At 39.1% G+C, this 20,763-nt stretch overlaps 1 protein-coding gene across 1 annotated transcript in view; it reads right to left on the bottom strand.

Moving 5' to 3' along the window:
• The window catches only part of ABCB5 (ATP binding cassette subfamily B member 5), a 172,966-nt gene extending 154,254 nt beyond the window's left edge, over positions 1-18,712 (bottom strand). The window contains 2 exon segments of the mRNA XM_056118701.1: positions 1,040-1,218; positions 18,593-18,712. Coding sequence (XP_055974676.1) covers positions 1,040-1,218; positions 18,593-18,712 — 299 coding nt within the window.
• Between the last annotated feature and the right edge of the window lie 2,051 nt (positions 18,713-20,763).

The following is a 20,763-nucleotide window of genomic DNA, read 5'->3' as shown; positions in this document are numbered from 1 at the left end:
TAAATAATAGCACTGTAGCACTGTCCTCCCATTGTTCATTGATTTGCTTGAGTGAGCCCAATAATGACTCCATTGAGAGACTTGTTACTGTGTTTGGCATATTGAATACAGCATGGGGAGCTTGCCAGGCTTTGCTGTGAGGGCGAGACACACTGGGTAGTTTGCTGGGCTCTCTGAGAGGGGCAGAAGAATTGAACCTGGGTCGGCCAGGTGGGCCATATGCTAGGCAAACACAGTGGGTAGGACGTTTGCCTTTGCATGAGGCCAACCCGGGTTCGATTCCCAGCATCCTCTAAATAATAATTTTAAAAATCACGGCAGGGATGTGACTCAAGTGGTAGAGTACAGGCCTCTCACCCGCGAGTCCTGAGTATGAACCCAGCACTGCAAGCGGATGTGTGGCCTCTGTTACAGCCACCACTAACAGCAACAAAAACCTAAAGGAGACATCATTTCATCTTGTCTCCAAGCAAAGGTCCTTTGATTCCAGTCTCCTGAATCAGTGGTGATTGGTTTAAAAGGGTTTTTCCTATTGTTCCTCAAAACATTACCTAATTTAGTCCTGAGGGTGTTAACAACAACAATTTTTGAGGAGGAATGATAATATGCATAAAAGTACAGTTAACTGTACTGTAAATACAGCACTTCAATATAAATAGGTGTATGTGTGTGTGTGGGGGGGGTGCGGAATGTCAAGTCTTTCTTCAGGCGCTGGTTCTCCTGAGTGAGGTAACAGCCCACACTCCCAACCCCCAAGGGCAGCCTGCCGGTCCTGGAAACAGAGAAGCCTCCTCAGCCTTCAGACAGCAGCCAGTCTGTCGTGGAGTCTCCTGGCGCTGAAGCAGGACAGGCTCCCGGTTGTTCACAAGCCTCGTCTGTTGTTTGGTAGACATGCCATGAAGGTGTTGCCAAGGGTGAGGAGGATGGATGAGCCAAAGACGCTGACAATGACCCGTAACTCCCATAGAGTCTCTTCTCTGAGGACTTCTCACAGTTGTCTGCGCCTCCAGCCAGGCCGCGGGACCCGCAGGGCACTTACGGTGTCTGCTTTCCTGCTACAGCCGCTGCACTTAGTGACCAGCCAGGTGCCGGCTCTGTGGGCGTCACATCCAGCAGGTCTATGAGAGCTCGGTTAAGGAATCTTTGTGGTGCCAACGGGGCCGGTGGCGGGAGTGTCTCGCGTACCAAGGAAGGGAGAAATTGTGTAGGGTCAGCACACTGGATTGACGATTTTTTTTTCCTGATTGAAAATTGCATACGCCTGGGCTGGAGCGATAGTACACTGGTAGGGCCTTGACCTTGCAGGCGGCTGAGTTTGATTCCAGGCACCCCATATGGTCCCCTGAGTCCTGAAAGGAGTGATCTCTTCCCACAGAGCCAATAAGCCCCCAGCACTGCAGGGTGTGCACAAAAGCCACACACACACACACACACACACACATACACACACACGTGTGCATGCGTGCCACAGGGCATACTCCTCAATAGAATGAACTTTATTATTATCATTATTTTATTATTATTTTTATCGATTCATTGTGAGTTACAAAGTAGGGTAAGCACACAGGACAGATATTCATTTGGTTGTTGTTTTGTTGTTTTAGTTGACAATTATTGAAAATTCTGAGGGGAATGAACTTTATTACTTATTTATTTTTTATTTTTTTGCTTTTTGGGTCACACCCGGAGATGCACAGGAGTTACTCCTGGTTCTGCACTCAAGAATTACCCTTGGTGGTGCTCGGTGGACCAGATGGGATGCTGGGAATCAAACCCGGGTTGGCCGAGTGCAACGCAAATGCCCTACCCACTGTGCTATCGCTTCAGCCCCATGCAATGAACTTTGAAGTATAGTTCTCTTATTCTTCTATGAGTGACCTTAACTTATCTACCTCTTTTTAAACGTAGATTCAAAAATGTAGTTTGTCTTCCTCTTCTATAAAACCCTGAATAATTATGTAAATCAAGAGGTTCAGGTCTTTGAGGTCATGTTAATATATATCAGTTGTGAGAAGCCCAGGTCAGGCCGAGCACACAGATGTGAAAAGGCACCCAGTATCTGAGGGATGTCATTTCCCAGAAGCAGCATGTCTACTCAGTTGTTGACATGGTGGCTTTGGCAGGTATGCACAGGCCAAGCTGTGTGACTGGACATAGTTATAGTGGTCGAAAAAGATAAGGCTGATTGTTTTTTTGCACATAATGATGCAGGAAGTTATGGTGACCTGTAGATGTAGATTATCTATCATTGAGTATATTCAGGTGAACAAAGCACCTGAGATTGACTGTAGGTAGAATTTACGGAAAAGTTGAACTCACCCTTACCTGACTTGACCCTGAGTGGAGGTGAACTTTTTAAAAAAAACTTGGAATTCTAGGCAATTTGTAATGAACATTGTTCATTCAGGAACATTGTTCCTGAACTTGAAGAGGTGGCTTTAGAGAAAAAACAGTATCCTGGAAGAAATTGAAGAGTCAAAAAGTTATGCCCAGGAGTAAACTAGAACAAACAAATAGAAAATATAACTAAAAAATGTAGAAACTTAAAACTTACTGGCATCTTGTTATTAGGGCAAAGGGCTCCTTGTCTCGCTTAGCCTTTTGCACCAAGAAATGCGGTATGATGTATAACCTTTCAATCCATTGAGTCTCCTGTGCAACATGCTTTGAGGACTGAGCCATATTGCCTTTCTTTAAGGACTTTCCTCCATCTCTTTTATCATTCAACCTCTTTGTTAATTTTTATACTTTCAGCTTTAGCTCATTTGTCACTTCCTCTGGAAAGCCTTCTAATACTTGTCAGTTTATTTATGAACTGCCTTCATGGATGCCTTTAATTCATGCCAATTAGCTTTCCTCAACAATATTCCACATTTATGTGGCTAAAGAATATCTGTCCTTATTCTGAGAATATGAATTCTGAGGTAAATGGCTGTGTTTCTTTAATTTGCCCAACCACTAGTTTTGCTTCATTGTGGTATCAATATTATTGTCTTTAATAATCCATGGGTTAAGTGGGAGAGGATGAGGTGGTTAAGAATCTGAATAACTCAGAGTTAAATTTTTTCAAATAAGAGGATTTTTAATCTTTTTAAAAATCTTCATTCCAAGTTGTCTGAGAAAAACAACTTTACATTTTACTAAAGTGACATGTAATACTGAATCACTGCATTTTAAATTCCACAGAACATATCACAATAGCATCTCTATAGTTTTAACTATTAGAAATAAATAGCATGACGCTATGATTGCTGTACCAAGTGATGAAGGCTAAATGTATTCACACCACTCTGAGGACAATTCCACAAACAATAAAACTTTTGCTGAAGGGATTTTTAAAAATCCCTAGTATTTTGTTCAAGGTCATGATGGTTAAGACTTAGCAACTACTGCTGAGAGACATCCACAGTAGCCTGGGACTACTAACATGAAATAGTTTTTCAATTGCAAGAACCAAATTAAAGCTTTGGACATAACTTTACTAAGTCTGTGTTTCAGACAATTCATAAATGTGTTGTTTGCCATGGGTTGTGACCAAGATAATACTATAAGCATTTTGTGCAGTGGTGTTGACATTTTCTTATGCTAAATTTAGGGTGCAAGGGTAACTATGTGTGTAACTCATGTAAAAAAACTCAAATTCATTTCTTGTCTGGTAACTCTCTCCTCTAAGAACGATGCATTAATCATTGATCTCAGGGTTATTAGAATATATTTTAAGAGTCTGTTTCTATACTAGTCCACAAATTCTTATTTTTACAATGAATACATTTTAAATGTGTCACAACAGTAGGAAGACATTACAAATTAATTATATTTTTACACATATAATTGGTTAGCCGAAGCAAGTAAATTACTTTTATATCCAACAATAAAACTATATAAATATAAATATATACTATAAATTTATTTATAGTATATTATAAATCAAGCAAATTACTTTTATATCCAACAAAATAAATATATAAATATAAATTTGATTTAAATTTCCACCATTCTGTACAACAATAAGATTAGGTACTTTTTGTCTTCTTTTTTAAACTGAATACAGTTTAGCCATAATTGATGTCAAGAGAGGGGTTCGGCAGGGTGATACCATTTCACCGAAGCTCTTCAGTGCCACCCTCGAGAACATCATGCGACTACTGGAATGGGAAGGAATGGGAGTGAAGATAGATGGTTGGCAACTACACCACCTCCGCTTTGCTGATGACATTGTTTTAATAACACCAAACATCAGCCAAGCGGCACAAATGCTGGCCGACTTTGACCATGAGTGTGGAAAGGTAGGACTACAGCTGAATCTTACGAAGACAATTTTTATGAGAAACAGCCTCGTTCCTGATGCCCCATTCGCTCTCAATGGAACGACCATCTCCGAATGCAACAGCTATGTGTACCTAGGTCGAGAAGTCAACATGACAAATGACCTGGCACCCGAGCTGCGCAGGAGGAAGAGAGCGGCTTGGAACGCCTTCAAGAACGTCGAAGAAATAGCTAAGAGGACGAAGAACCTCCAGCTCCGGGCTCATCTCTTTGATTCCACTGTTCTTCCTGCATTAACATATGCCTCAGAGACCTGGGCCCTACGCAAACAGGATGAGAACGCTATTCAGGTCTCCCAAAGAAGAATAGAAAGAGCTATGCTTGGAATATCACGTTTCACTCAAATGAGAGAAAAAATCCGGAGTTCCGACATCCGTGGATGATCAAGAATCAGGAACGCTATCTCATTTGCCAAGGTGTCAAAAATCAGATGGGCTGGTCATGTAATGAGATTTAAAGAAGACCGCTGGACTAGAGCTGTTACTGACTGGATTCCACGGGATGTCAAAAGACCGCGTGGCTGCCCACCTATCAGATGGTCAGACTTCTTCGTCAAGATCATGAATGATCAGTTTGAGGCTCTTCATGTTCCCAGAGCGAACAGATGCCATTGGGCTACACTAGCACGCGACAGGGACAAATAGAGACATTACTGGCGCCCGCTGGAGCAAATTGATGACTAACGGGAAGTTAAGTGACTTAAGTTATTAAGTGACAGTTTAGCCATATGTTTTGTACTTTTTTAAAAAGTTTTTTAATTGAATTTCTGTGAGATAGACCCTTACAAAGCTGCTCAGGATTAGGTTTCAGTCATACAGTGTTCTGTCCCTCTACCAGTGTACATTTACCAGCACCAGTGTCCCTAGTTTCCCTTCCATAACGACCCCCTACCAACCCCAGACTGTGGCAGACTTCCTCATCCTCCATCTCCTCCTCCTCCTCCTTCTCCTCCTCACCCACTCACTCCCCCTTCTCTTCTTTCTCTTTCATCTTTCATCTTCTCTCCTCTGTAATTGGCAAACGGTTTTGAATTTTTGAATTTCCCCAGTGGAAATAGCAACTCCCAGTGTTGCTATCCAACAGATATCTAAAAGTACAAAAAAGAAAAAAAAAGTACAAAAAAGAAGAGACGAATACCAGGCAGAAAAATGATTAAAGGCATGATCATTTGTGAGTATGAGTTCTAGGGAAACTTTCAGAGCTAGAGAGGAATTTAAGCATGTGAAGATGTGAAAAAAACAGGAAATCATGGTAAAGATTAAGCTTTATGTCAAGCATGGAGTATCTTTTGTACAAATCTGACAGTTTTGCACTAAATTTCACAGTTCATGAAGGATCATTAAAATGTATTGAGGAATTGGCTTTCCAGGCTTCTGTGAATTGTAGTTGGGGGAATTGGTTTCCTAGGCTTGTGTGAATATTGTGCTCTGAAAAATTTTAGAGGATACCATTCATGTGTCTCTGAGTCTTGGCCGCTGATGGGATTACACGGCGCCAGGGGGCCAGTTGGTGGGTGTGACCCCCGCCTACTGGAATTTGGAGGATCTGGGTGGAGGATGCTCGGCCCAAATCCGGGTAAGCTTGGAGATCTTGGCCCCGGAACCCGCGTGACTTTGTCCCTCTGCCAGTACCTTCATGTGTGCGGAGAGTGGTCTCAGCATGGTGGTGGCTGGTCCTGGAGGTCTTTGGCTGCCAGAGCCCTGGTTGGGGCGGGGAGGAAAGCTCAACCTGCTCCCTTCCAAGGGGTCCCGGCGAGCGAGGACAGTCAGGCGCGGGGGCAGATCTCGGAAGAGAAGAGTGGAGTCTTCTGCCCCCGCGCCTGACTGTCCTTGCTGGCTGGGACCCCTTGGAGGGGAGCGGGTTGAGCTTTCCTCCCCGCCCCGACCAGGGCTTCGGCAGCCAAAGACCTCCAGGACCAGCCACCACCATGCTGAGACCACTCTCTGCACACATGAAGGTACTGGCAGAGGGACAAAGTCAAAAAAACCAGATCTCGGAACCGCGTGGCCGCATTCGCAGCTGCGCGACATTTTATTATGACATCTTATTATCTCATTCCTACTTTGGACAAACTGGCAGGCTACCAAATGTAGCCTGCCCACACGGCAAAGTATGGCAAACTCCTTGTGGCGTACCCAATATGCCAAATACCAGTAACAATGATGGGTCTCATTCTCCTAAAGAGCCTTGAATATAATCTCAGGGCTAGGATGAAGGAGACGTTACTGGGGCCTGCTCGAGGCAATCGATGAATAACAGGATGATTTGTGATTTGTGATTTGTGACCATTCATGTGATAACTTCACAGATGTCTGTATTTACTACAACCATGTTTCAGTCATTGTTTGTATATTATAATATGCAGTGATTCCTGACGGATGCAAGCCAAGTATTTTGAAAATGGACTGCCTTTTCTGAATTGTACTGAATGGGCTAGTTGTAACCTGTGAAAATGTGTTGTAAGTAGTCATACCTTAAAGCAGATGATATGACAAATTGAGGAGAGACTTGTAGCTTGATGGTAGCAAACACAAAATTTGAAGCATAATTTGGGAAAGAGGAGATGCTAGAGAAATCATCATGCTATGAATGGCAGTTGCTAGAGGTGACAGACAATGAATGTTGAACCCACACATGACTTTAGAGATGGAAGACAAACTGGAGCACTGGAGCACTGTCCTCTCATTGTTCATCAATTTGCTTGAGTGGGCCCAGTAATGTCTTCATTGTGACACTTGTTGTTACTGTGTTTGGCATACTGAATACATCACGGGGAGCTTGCCAGGCTTTGCCGTGCGGGCTAGATACTCTCGGTAGCTTGCTGGGCTCTCCAAGAGGGGCGGAGGAATCGCCCCACCCCAGGTCAGCTGCATGCAAGGCAAACGCCCTACCGCTGTGCTATCGCTCTGGGTTAGTCTGAAAGTAGTGAGTGGTCACAAGGTTGACCTAAAGTCAACCTGCAGCAAACTATAAACTAAACAGAAGACAAACAGTGGTGGCAGATAGGAAAAAGTTAGAAGGTAGATTCACTGAAATAGAGGAAAGAGAGGGAGTTAAAGGCAGAAATGGAATATGCAGTGATTTCTGACAGATGCAAGCCAAGTATTTTGAAAATAGACTGCCTTTTCTGAATTGCACAGAAGCACAAATGGGCTAGTTGTAACCTGTGAAGTTTTTATTTTGAACTCATTTGGGAAGCTAATGTGTTGGTCAAACATTTAGATAGAAAGGTTAAGCCTTAAGTTGAAATGAGGGTTAGAAAGACAAGGAGTCTGATCAGAAACATCCACATAAAAGTGCTTGCTAAGATAACAGGAAAACCCTCAGAGTTGAGTAGAACTAAGTAATGTCAGAAGCAATCCTCATTCTCATCATATTTTGCTCTTTAAACACAAACATTTAGGAATCAGTTTTGCAAAAGGAACCTACTGTCTTGGTAGTGTGTTGGATATCACATTCCCTTGTCAGATCCTTCTAAGCATCAAACACAAAATTCCAGCTTTTATGCACAAAAACTTAATTTTTATTAGAATATTACATAGATTTGTTAGTATAGACTTTTTGACTGAAAGCAAAATCATTGATGACTTGGTAATCCTTTAATTTAAAAAGCACAGAGATCAATTAAAGTGCTATTAACTCCTCACTTAACAAAGCAAGCAATGGCAAAAAATATCTAAAGCATGTTTTATTCAATCCCGTTGTGCACTCTATGCAGCTATATGAATGTAGCATTCAGCCCAGTGTTTTTTTCCCAAAGTATGATACTATAAATTTAAATTTCAGAAGGACATAAAATTGTTGCTGAAGGAGTCCAAAAGTGCATTGGATATGTAAGTCTTAAATAGAAAATTAGGGCTTATTTTAATGGATGTGATTTACTTTCTTTTTTATGTTTTAGACTGTCTGGCAGAAATATTTTCTGATACTGGTATTTTCATATTTACTTTGTCAGTAAGATCCCAGCATTCAGCAAGGCATCAGTGTTGTTTCCAATCTCAGTTAGAAGTTGAACTTTAAATGAAATATATCTCCTATTTATAGGACTCAGGGGCCCAATCTAACTTTGTATTTATAAATTTTTTTTCTATGTCTTCAGGAAAATAAAAATATAGGATTTACATCTAGGTTTTCATCAGTATTTTCTCAGTGTATTATTTAAAATCCTTATATGACGATGTCATTTGTTTTTTAGACATTTCAAGGGAGTAGAAAAGTTTATGTGCAAACTCCAGGTTGGTAAAGAAAAATGAAATATCTCGATTTGAAATTTTGCATTCTCATCACATTTTTTGGAATATCGTATAGCTTACTGCTACTCAGCTTGTTAGTTGCTGTTCTCCTTGAACTAGAATGACTCTTTTTTTGATGCAGTAGTAAGCTATATTTAAGAATGTTATTGGTGTAGTAGAGAGATTAAATTAAATATTTAAGCAGAATTTTGAAACATGTAATATTTACATGTTTCAAATTTTATTCTATTTCCTTTTTTCATGCTGAGAATCTAACATTCAGCCCCACACATGTGAGTCGTTCATTACTGAACTGAGACAGAGACTGAAACATACAATGTAATTGAACTTTATCTATTTTCCTTATCCCTTCCCTTTATGTTGTTGTGATGACTGTTGGATGCATATACCTAATTGTGATGCTCACACACATGATTCTGATTCTTGTTAATTTTTTTTTAAGTTTTGTAAATCAATCCTTCTATTTATTTATTTTTGATTTTTGCTTTTTGAGTCATACCCAGCTATGTTCAGGGGTTACTCTTAACTCTGCACTCAGGAATTACTCTTGGCGGTGCTTTGGGGACCATATAGGATGCTGAGGATTGAATTTGGTTGGACTGCATGCAAGGCAAACTCTCTGCCCTCTGTCCTATCACTTTAGCCCCAGTGATAATGGTTCTTACATACTTTTAGTTGTAGTGCAATAAACGTGTAGGAATTGTAGAATTTGTTGTGGTGCCAGGGATCCCAACCAGATAACAGTAAACAAGTGGTGCAGTGCTAGGGCTCTAACTTGAGACCACATACCTGCAAGGACGAGTATGACATCAACCTACCACTGCCCCTGGAAAATGTAAATTTTAAGGAATGTTAAATGCATAATGACATTTGTAAGATAAAATAATGATTTTATATCTAAGTCTTCATAAATATGACTTGGAATACATAAAGTTCACAAATTTCACTGAGCTTTAAAAAGTATGATATTTAGGAACTTTAAATCTGTGTCATAAATATGCTTATTATTCCAACTTAGTATGGTAAACCAATCTTTCAAGTATTTTTTAACTTTGAGCAATATAAATATATCATTAATTCAGAAATTGTTCCAAATTATTGCTTTTTATTTTTATATTTTACATATTAAAGAGCCCGGCAAGCTACCAAAAGTATCTCGCCCGCATGGCAAAGCCTGGCAAGCTCCCCATGATGTATTCAATATGCCAAAAACAGTAACAACAAGACTCACAATTTGTTGTGAGACGTTGAACAAGGGGAGGACAGTGTTATAGTGCTACATATTAAAAGATGTATCATATTTCATAATATTGAAACAATGAATGTCTGGTACAAATTATTTGTAAATCAAAGAAAAATGGGCTGGAGCAATAACATAGCAGTAGGGTGTTTGCCTTGCAAGCGGCCAACATGGCCGACCCGAGTTCCATTCCTCCGCCCCTCTCGGAGAGCCCGACCAGCTACCAAGAATATCTTGCCCTCATGGCAAAGCCTGGCAAACTACCCGTGATGTATTCAATATGCCAAACACAGTAACAACAAAAGTCTCACACTGGAGACGTTACTGGGCCTGCTCGAGAAAATCGATGAACAATGGGAGGACAGTGACAGTGACAAAGAAAAATGAGCTAAAATATTTTTCTCAGTTCCATGCATTTCCAGTAGGAGTAATAAACCAACAAATAAACACCCACTGATATGTACTTAAAACACACCAATTTGGTCCTTGAATTAGAAACAGCTCCTGGACTGGGGATGTACACACACACACACACACACACACACACACACACACACACACACATAAAGCCAAACTCCTGAAGGTATCATTAACCCTGACTTCAAACTGTACTCTTCAAACTGTACTACAAAATGACAGTTATTAAGGCATCATGGTATTGGGAAAAAAAGGCTACATATATAAATGGAACAGAATTGAGATACCAGAAATAAAACCACATACACATGGAGAAATAGTTATGAAAGATGTGCCAAGAGCCTATAATGGAGCATAGAAAGTGTCTTCAATAATGATGTTGGGAGGACTGGACAGTCACAAAAGAACAAAACTAGATCATTATTTAGCATATTGTAAGCTTAACAAAAATTAAATTAAAATATTTAATTAAGATCTGAAAAAATATATGAGAATAAAGGTGATGCCAGCGTTAGGGATATATTTGAAGACTCAAATTCAATGTCAAGGCAAAAATAATTGTTGCCACATCAAGCTTAACAGTTTCTTCACAGTAAAATAAACATACCAAAATGAAAGAATTTCTGCTGAGTGGAAGATGTTGCAAATCATACATCCAACTAGGGGTTACTATTCAAAAGATACGATAAAAAAGACACAGTTAAAAATGAGTCTAGCATCTGAGTGGGTACTTCACAAAGGACTCATACATATAGCTAAAAGACATATGAAAAGATGTTCATCATCTCTTATTATAAGACAAATACAAGCTAAAACTGCAAGGATCTCATAACACCTATGAGAATGGTTCTTCAAAAAACACATCTTGGCCTGAGAGATAGTACAGTGATTAGGGCACTTGCTTTGCATGCTGCCAACCTGGGTTTGATCCCCAGCACCCTATGTGGTTCCTGAGCCTTCTCAGGAGATTCCTGAGCACAGACCCAGGAGCAGTCCCTGAGCACCACCAAGTGTGTCCCCAAAACAAACAAACAAAAACCCCAAAGATACAGGTCTTCCCACATTTATTAAAGAATTATTCACAGTAACCAGGAAATGGAAACAATTTGTGACCATGGACTGACAATGGATAAAGAATATACTAAAAAATCATGTGACACACACATACACAAACATAGTGAAATATTTTCAGGTATGTAAGAGATAAAACAATGGCATAGTTTCATGTATGGACCCATAGGGCATTTATTATTCCTAGCAAAATAAGCCAAATGAAGAAAGGCAAAACCTTATGATTTTACTAATGCATAGAATATAGGAAAAACATACAACTGAACTAAATAAAACAAAAATGAAAATTTGATTCTAAGACCAAGTAGTGGTTACCAGAAGGGAAAAGAAGTAGGATAAACCAGAATAAAGTAGAGCAGTTGATAGAATTGGACTTTCACTGGTGAACTTAATGTAGAGTATGCACAAGTTGATCCTCAACCCTTTACACCTGATTAAATAAAGTTTTAGGTGATGTTACTTCAAATAATGAAAAATTATAAAAACAGCTCCTGAGCTGCATTTTTCAAGAATATAATGTTTATGTATTTAGTCAATGCATCCTATTATCCAGCTGGTTTCTTATAAATATTTACTTATGTCAGCGACAGCTGAGAAAATTTTCAGTGTGTTCATGAATATAATTTTCTTAAGAATTTAATTCAGGTAAAAATTCAGAGGAAAAAATGGCTGTTGAATGTAAAATAGAATGATGCAAAATGAATATTGAAAAAAGGAAAACACATCTGGTTCCCAGGGCAGGGGAACAAAATTAAATTACATTTTCATCTAGAATATTTAAAAGACCTTGGACTTGAGAGCTAGTACAGTAGTAGGGAACTTGCTTTGCATGTGGCTGACACTGTTTTGAATCCTGGCAATGCATATGGTCCTCTGTGAAACACCAGGAATGATCTCTCTGCACAGAGCCAGGAGTAAGCCTTGAATACCTCTGGGGGTGGCCCCCAAATAGACCAACATTTGAAATATTTGTAGATTAAAAATATTTAAGAATGTGTAGAGACTTCTAGTTCAGAGCAAGTCTGGAAACCAAAATACTACGAGCTTTTAAGGAAAGGATTTTCTTTTGCTCATACCTCCCAATGTCTATCGTGAAATCTGGTGAACAAACTTGCAGAATTATAGAGATGTTCTTCCAAGCTTACACTTGGCCTGGCAACCCATTTTTTTGATTGCGTGTGTGTGTGTGTGTGTATTTCCCTTTTTTTCTCTGCTACCGAGTAAACATAGAATAGTTAACAATCAGTCAACCAAAGAAGCAAACTAAAAAAAAGGCTGGACTCATTGAAATGTATAATTTGTGAAATTGCCTGTAGTGAACGCCTCAAAAAATATGGTTTGAATCATAAGTAGCTAGTGAGGCTGAGAACATGAAAGAATTGCATTTTCTAATTTTTTCTGGTTGACAGCATATGACCTGAACTATTTTTCCATTGCTCTTCTTTTTTATTTTAGATAAAGTCATATGTATAACTAAGTAGGAAGTTAAACTATTTGTGATTTTTAGGAATTTAATTGGGTTGTCTCTAAATTCATTCATTGAAGCCCTATAACCATAACCTCAATATAATTGTGTTTGGAGATACCGCTTTATTTATTTATTTATTTATTTTGGGGGGGGCACCCTCCTGTGCTCAGGGATTACTCTTGGCTCTGCACTTTCAGTCTTGGTACAATAAATGTTAACTTCTTGCTTGTATTACAAGAATGCTTTTATTGACTATAACTCTGTTAGCATCAGTTGGGATTCATGTACCCACAAGTCTTGTGCTTTGGCTGTCAGCATTGTTATCTGAGTCATGGTCTTCTGTTAAAGAGAGGTCAAGGGGCTCATAAGTAAATCATGTAAGTACAGTTAACCACTCACATTTCATTGACCAATACAGGTCATATACTATAGTTTCAGATTAATAGGGAAAATAAAGTGGATTCTGCTTCCAGAAAAATGCATATAGGATGGTAATGGAATGACCTGAACAATAATTCAATCTACTCTTCAAAGTCACTGTCACTGTCACTGTCCTCCCATTGTTCATTGATTTGCTTGAGCAGGCCCAGTAACATCTCCATCATGAGACTTGTTACTGTGTTTGGCATATTGAATATGTCAGGGGTAGCTTGCCAGGCATTGCCATGTGGGCGAGATACTCTCGGTAGCTTGTGGGCTCTCGGAGAGGGGCGGAGGAATCAAATCCGGCTCATCGAGGGCTGGCCGGCTGTGTGCAAGGCAAACGCCCTACCACTGTGCTCTTCAAAGTATAGTAGAATATTATTAGAATGGTAGATATAATAGTATGATAAATATAAGAATAAATATGATAAAATTGTATTTATATAATATAAATTATTAAATGTAGTTATATAACATTAATACGATTATATAAGTTATATAAATATAAATTGTATAAATTTAAATATAATTATGCATTTATAAAATTATAAAATTATAACTTTATTATATACATTCATATAAATATATAATTATATAATCATAAATACAGTTATATATTTTAACATATGTCATATATAATATATTTAAATGTTAAATATAATTTTATATGTACAATTATATATCACAATTTGATATGTACAATTTATATAAATATAATAGCACTGTCCTCCCATTGTTCATTGATTTGCTCAAGCAGGCACCAGTAATGTCTCGATTGTGAGACTTGTTACTATTTTTGGCATATTGAACACATCACAGGTAGCTTGCCAGACTTTGCAGGCAGAAGACTCTCAGTAGCTTGCTGGGCTCTCCGAGAGGGGCAGAGGAATTGAACCTAAGTCGGCTGCATGCAAGGAAAATGTCCTACCCGCTATACTATGTCTCCGGCCCAATATAATAATAAATTTTATAATTATATAAATCATATAAACAATATATAAATATTATATAAATTAACTATAATGTAAATATAAAATAAATATGAATGATGTAAGTATATAATTAGCACAAATCACAAATCACAAATCATCCTGTTATTCGTTAATTGCCTCGAGCAGGCCCCAGTAACGTCTCCTTCATCCTAGCCCTGAGATTATATTCAAGGCTCTTTAGGAGAATGAGACCCATCATTGTTACTGGTATTTGGCATATTGGGTACACCACGGGGAGTTTGCCAGACTCTGCCATGTGGGCAGGCTACATTCGGTAGCCTGCCAGTTTGTCCAAAGTAGGAATGAGATAATAAGAAGCCGTAATAAGATGTCACGCGACCGCAAATGCGGCTGCGCGGTTCCGGGAGCTGGTTTTTATAGTCTCTGAGTCTTGGCCGCTGATGGGATTACATGGCGCCAGGGGGCCAGTTGGTGGGTGTGACCCCCGCCTACTGGAATTTGGAGGATCTGGGTGGAGGATGCTCGGCCCCGATCCGAGTAGGCTTGGAGATCTCGGCCCCGGAACCCGCGTGACTTTGTCCCTCTGCCAGTACCTTCATATAATTATAAATAATAAATATAATATAAAATATAATTAAAAATAATAGAATTAGTAAAGTAAAGGCCCTCCCATTGATCATCGATTTGCTCGAGCGGGCCCAGTAACGTCTCCATTGGAGACTTTGTTGTTACTGTGTTTGGCATATCAAATACATCATGGGTAGCTTGCCAGGCTCTGCCATGCGGGCTAGATACTTTCGGTAGCTTGCTGGGCTCTCCAAGAGGGGCGGGGGAATTGAACTCGGGTCGGCCATGTTGGCTGCGTGCAAGGCAAATGCCCTACTGCTGTGCTATATTCAATAGAAATACTTGTGAAATTATTCAAAATACTGTGGACTTTTTCTAGCTAATTCTATAGTAGATGAAACATGTCAATTCACATCAGAGAATTTTAGAAATGAGATTTTTAAAAGTCATGATTCTTTTTCTCAAAGTGGTATTGTATTTGTGATCCACAAAAAGATTAAAGTGTTGTTGGAGGTCCAATATCCTAATTGCTAAGTTCTCCTTTTTTTTGTCTCCTGTTTCCCTTCACTCTGGTTTCCTGGGAAACACTGAGAGTATTCTCTAGAACATATATTTGAAATCACAAATGCAGCATTTTTCAATGAGGCATCACATTTGGAGTATTCGGCCACAAAAATTGTAAGCTGTTCTCCATAGATTGAATAAAGTTGAGCAAAAACTGCCTGAATTTCTTAGAATCCTTACTGAAATCTTTCTGCAGAGGGGCATGCAGGTTTCTGAATGACTCACACTCTTCTACAGCAACTTACTGCTTTGGACTAAATCTAAAGAAAGGCCACATAAAACAATTGCTCTTCTATCAAAAAATTTTATCTGGGGCAGAGACTCAAGATAGAACAATTGACTGAGTTTTTTCTCATCTAGTTATGGAAATCAGATTAAGTTCAAGTCTTCCCACTCTCTCCCCAGGAGTCTTTGGTCATGTGGTTGAGTTTGTTCCTATGACCAGGGCATTCTTTCTCAGTGAGGTAGTGATTCATAGGGCATTTTAACCTTTAGGAACAAAAGGCCTGGTGAATGCTTCTGTTAAGATCCTATAAGAAAGTAATTGAGTGAACATGAGTAACTGGTTTCACAAACAAAAAGAATGAAGAATTATATGATCTGATTTGAAACAATCATTGGAATAGATCACACAACATTAGCAAGTGCTTGGAGATTTTTTTCCCTCTCCAATGAGTTTAAAACTTCATTCATAAGGAAAATAATGAATGTTGGTAGCTGTAATTTTCCATAGTACACAAACTCTTTTTTTTCTTTTTAGTTTTTGTCTACAAGCAAATGACTTGTGCATCTATGTAATTTATGTCCTTGTTCCTTGTTTGAAAGTTCTTCAGGAGTTAAGGAATACCCCTTCATAGATAAGTTTGAATCCGGTTTTTATCGAATTTAATGATTATGTATAAAAGTATTTATATTTAACTTCTGAGTGATATAAATTGATCTTGTAGAATAGAATAGTGGTGAACTTTTTTTTTTATATAATTACCTGAGATTTGAAACCAAAAATTTTCAATGGGTTAAGATCTAAAAATACATTAACAAATAGAAAAGGATTCATAAGAATTAGGGATGAACAGTTGGTAGTGGCTTCATGTCTCGAAATATCTATAAATGCAAATGTAAAGAAAATAATAACATAATGAGTCACAAGAAAAACACTTTTAGTGTTAGTCTCCTATTTTGTTACTTTATGTTTCACCCAAGAATGGCTGAGATTAGTACCAGGAATTTTACTCCGTGGCTTGGAGGCCAAACATACATGCTAAGGGAAAAGGGAGATCAGATAGAGAAGGGAACACCAAATAAAGGTGTTGGGAGGATCCTCCCAGGATGGGAGAAGCATGCTGAAAGTAGACTATAGGCCAAACATCATTGTCACCCATTGCCTTTTTTGCAAGCCACAACACCCAGTGAGAGAGAGAGAACAAGGGGGAATGCCCTGCCACAGAGGCAGGGTGGGATGGGAGAGACGGAGGGTGGGAGGGATACTGGGATCCGTGGTGGTGGGAGGTGGGCACTGGTGGAGGGATGGGTATTTGATCATTGTATGGTTGAGGCCCAGGCACAAAGATTTGTAGGTCTGCAACTGTACCTCATGATGTCTCACTAGTAAAAAAAAAAAAATAATAAAATAATCCCATCAAATATTTCATGGTTAAATATTAAAAGGCATCAGATAAAATGAAGCTTCCAAGTTAAATAGATTAATCAACACTAAAAATGAGAAATAGCAACACAAAATACATAATTTGTCTCTATAGAATGTTTAAAGAAGTTATTTTTAAATGCTGTAATTTATTTATTTATTTATTTATTTATTTATTTATTTTTAGTGAGACATCATGAGGTACAGTTGCAGACTTACAGATTTTTGTGCTTGGGTTTCAATTGTACAATGATCAGGTGCCCATCCCTCCACCAGTGCCCATTTTCCACCGCCACAGATCCCAGTGTCCCTCCCACCGCCCGTCCCCCCCCATCCCACCCCGCCTCTGTGGCAGGGCATTCCCTTTTGTTCTCTCTCTCTTATTGGGTGTTGTGGTTTGCAAAGGAGGCAATGGGTGACAATCATGTTTGGTCTATAGTCTGCTTTCTAAATGCTGTAATATATCTTACCTCGTAGTTTTATAATTAATTTTATTAGTTGAAGTCTAAGCTTGGATATATTTCTATTGATTAATAAAACAAAGAAGTATGATGCTGAAAAAATTTTAAAAAACACTTTTAAATTTAAATTAGAATGTTTCACAAATTTTGAGTTAGTGAAATTTCAGATATTTCATCACTTCTCAAAAGACTAAGCATCTTGTTTCTTTTTCACTGATAACTGAAATAGGCAATAATGATGTTTATAGCTGTTTATAGATTCATGAGCATTTACCTTAGGAAATAAATTATTAAACTTGTGAAAAAAATAAAGCTTTCCAGAGGTATGTAAATGAAGACGATGTGTAAAGATAAAGAAGTGATTTGAATTCAGATTAAGGAAGAACACTGATTTAAAGAAAACAAACAAGCTACACACAGTTAATGTAAAATTGCGTTTAGGTATACATGATGGTCTCTGATTTCATTTGCTTTTGTGTACTTTTGAATGTTGCTTTCATTACTTAGAGTAAATATTCTGCTTGTAGATGACTTACCAACTAATATCAGATTTTTATACAATAGTAAAGAGGGTCAAGCTTATCTTTTTACAATAGCCTTAGGATCCTCCCAAAAGATCTCTCTCTCTTTATCTCTCTCTCTTTATCTCTCTCTCTCTTTCTCTCTCTCTCTCTCTCTCAGGGGAGGTGGGGCACTTTTTTTCATCCCAAATTGAAAATCTCTGAACCAGTTACTTTCCACTGGCATATAATATACAAACAAAAAGTTTCTACGAGCCATAACTATGTACTTCCTTTATTTTTATGAAATGAGCATGTGATATAATCTATACCTCAGAGGATCCTTCCATATCTTTTCCTTTCTTTTTTTTTAAATTATAACACCATGATATACCAAGTTGTTTCTTATACAGTTATTTCCGGCATTCAATGTTACAACGTCAATTCTACCACCAGTGTGACCTTCCCCTCCACCAGTGTCCCCAGTTTCCCACCTGCTACCCAAATTTACATAGCAGGCACAAATTTACTTCACATTGCTTGTTAAAACACAAAGACAAATGAAAATAGATCAATAAAAATTGTTATATCTCACAATGATGCCACTAGAGTCTTTTTCTGAAGATTTATTGGGATGGTTGGTTCTCATTGAATTTTGATGGGCTTTCTATGCAACATTCCCATTAGATTTCCTCTGGTCCTACTGGGTTGACAGTATTATGGAGTTTGGCTATTTTCCGTGGCTGTGCACTCCAGGAGCTATGGAGCTGGAACCGTTTGGTGGCTTGGCGGCCTGAGGAGGTTCCGTTGTAGAGTTGGGCCATTTTAGCGTGGAAGGGTGTCAGATGTGGCTGGGGGATGCTGTGCCTTCAGGCAGAATGAAAGATCCACTGTCTTCCTGAGAAGGCCCCATAGTTTTCAGCCCTGACTGATCTACCTGGGGAGATTCTATAGCATCAAGTTCTATTCGAGATTATTTGTGGGGCACGCCTGTTTCTATGCTGGAAGATGTCAGATGTGGGTGGGAGCTGCTGGGCTTTACGGTGGGAGAGTCATGTTATTTTTTTTTTAAAGATGCTCGTTTGATTGTAAAAGCTGTTTGTAGATCCATTCACCTCTTCCTAGGTCATTTCAAAGTTTGGAAATTTTGCTTCCTTTTGGGAATATATATTTTGCATTTGATTATCCGTTGTATCCCGATTTTCCCCTCAGAACTTGGTATATTCACTAGTGCTCAGAATTTATCAAGTTGGAAAATTTCAATCTTGAACCTGGGTGTGCCTATTTGAGTTTGTCTGTTGGCTATATTTTAGCTGTTATATTCATAATATATAAATAGTTATTAGATTACATATTGCATTAAAAGAAGAATGTGCAGTTAACCTTTGAAAAATACAAGTTTGAATGGTGTGTACCTACGTTAAGTGGAGATTTTTTTTCAGTAAATATTAATGCATGAATCAATATATGTATAAAAGAATATTAAATTATTTCTCATATTATTTATGAGTCTCCTACCCCCATGCCTGGCTGTCCTCACCAGGGCCCCTTGGAGGAGGGAGGGTTGAGTTTCCCTCTCTGGCCCGAGCAGAGCCTCGACAGCTGAAGACCTCCAGGACCCAGTCAAAGCCATGCTGAGACCACTGTCCACATGCTTGGATGAGGAACTGGCAGAGGAACCCAAGTGTTGCAGGACCCAGGGCTGAGATTTCCAAGCCTGCTCGGTTCGGGACTGGGCCTCCTCCAATCAGCTCCCCCACCTTCCAGTAGCTAGAAAGTTACACCCACCAACTGCCGTGTAGCCCCATCAACAGCCATCCAGAGACTATAAAACCAAGCTCCCAGAAGCGTGCAGCTGCATTCGCGGCCACGCGACCTCTTGTTCTCTAGTTCTCACTCTCAGAGAACACGGCAGGCTATTGAGAGTATCATATCCACCTATATGCCTGACTAGGAACACCTGTAAAGGTGATTAGAGGCTGCCATAAAAACCTCCATCCATCTCGGAGAGTCAGGCAAGCTACTGAGAGTATGCCGCCCACACGGCAGAGCCTGACAAACTACCTGTGGTGTACTTGATATGTCAAAAACAGTAACAATGAATGGTCCTCATTCCCCTGACCCTGAAGGAGCTCTCAATGTGTCATCGAGCTACACCTGCACATGACAGGGACGAATGGAGACGCTACTGGGCCAGCTCGAGCTCATATTATGTTTTGAGTTTTGATGTGTAGTGTTACTAATACATTTAACATTGATGGTACTTTCCTTCATGTTGACAATATAGAAGTAGATGCTGACAGACTATTCATGTTGTAAACACACAGCTAGACCTACAGTATCAGTATCAATACTTTAAATGCTCTTCTTTATGATTTTCTTTACTCTTATAAAATTTTTAAAATTTTATTTTTGTTGTTTTGGAGGTTACACCTGGAGATGCTCAGGAGTTATTACTGGCTCTGAACTCAAGAATTGCTCCTGGCATTGTTCAGGGTACCTAATAGGATGCTGAGGATCAAACCTGGGTTGGACCTATACAAGGCAAAAATGTCCTACCCACTGTACTATCACTTTGACGCTACTCTTATATTTTTTAAAGATGATTTTTCCCTTGTTGTGAGGGGTGGTTTACAAGTAGTGCTCAGTGGGTCACTCCCATAATTTTCAATCTCACAGTGCAAGCTGGTAACATGGTTACAATAGTGCTTTGTATGAAACAATTACAAAACAATGTCAATTCTTTGCCATCAAATTTGTATTTAAAAGTACTAAGAAATAGTTACATTTTTCTTCTTTTGCAGGGTCCAAGGGTTTGGGGGCCACATGACTGTGGTAGGGTTTACTCCTGGCTCCTTGCTCAGGGATCACTCCT

The sequence above is a fragment of the Sorex fumeus genome, unplaced genomic scaffold (assembly GCF_029834395.1).
Source record: "Sorex fumeus unplaced genomic scaffold, SorFum_2.1 ptg000037l, whole genome shotgun sequence".
Taxonomy (NCBI): domain Eukaryota; kingdom Metazoa; phylum Chordata; class Mammalia; order Eulipotyphla; family Soricidae; genus Sorex; species Sorex fumeus.
Note: the sequence above shows the minus strand (reverse complement) of the source record. Positions and strands in the feature narration are given on the sequence as shown.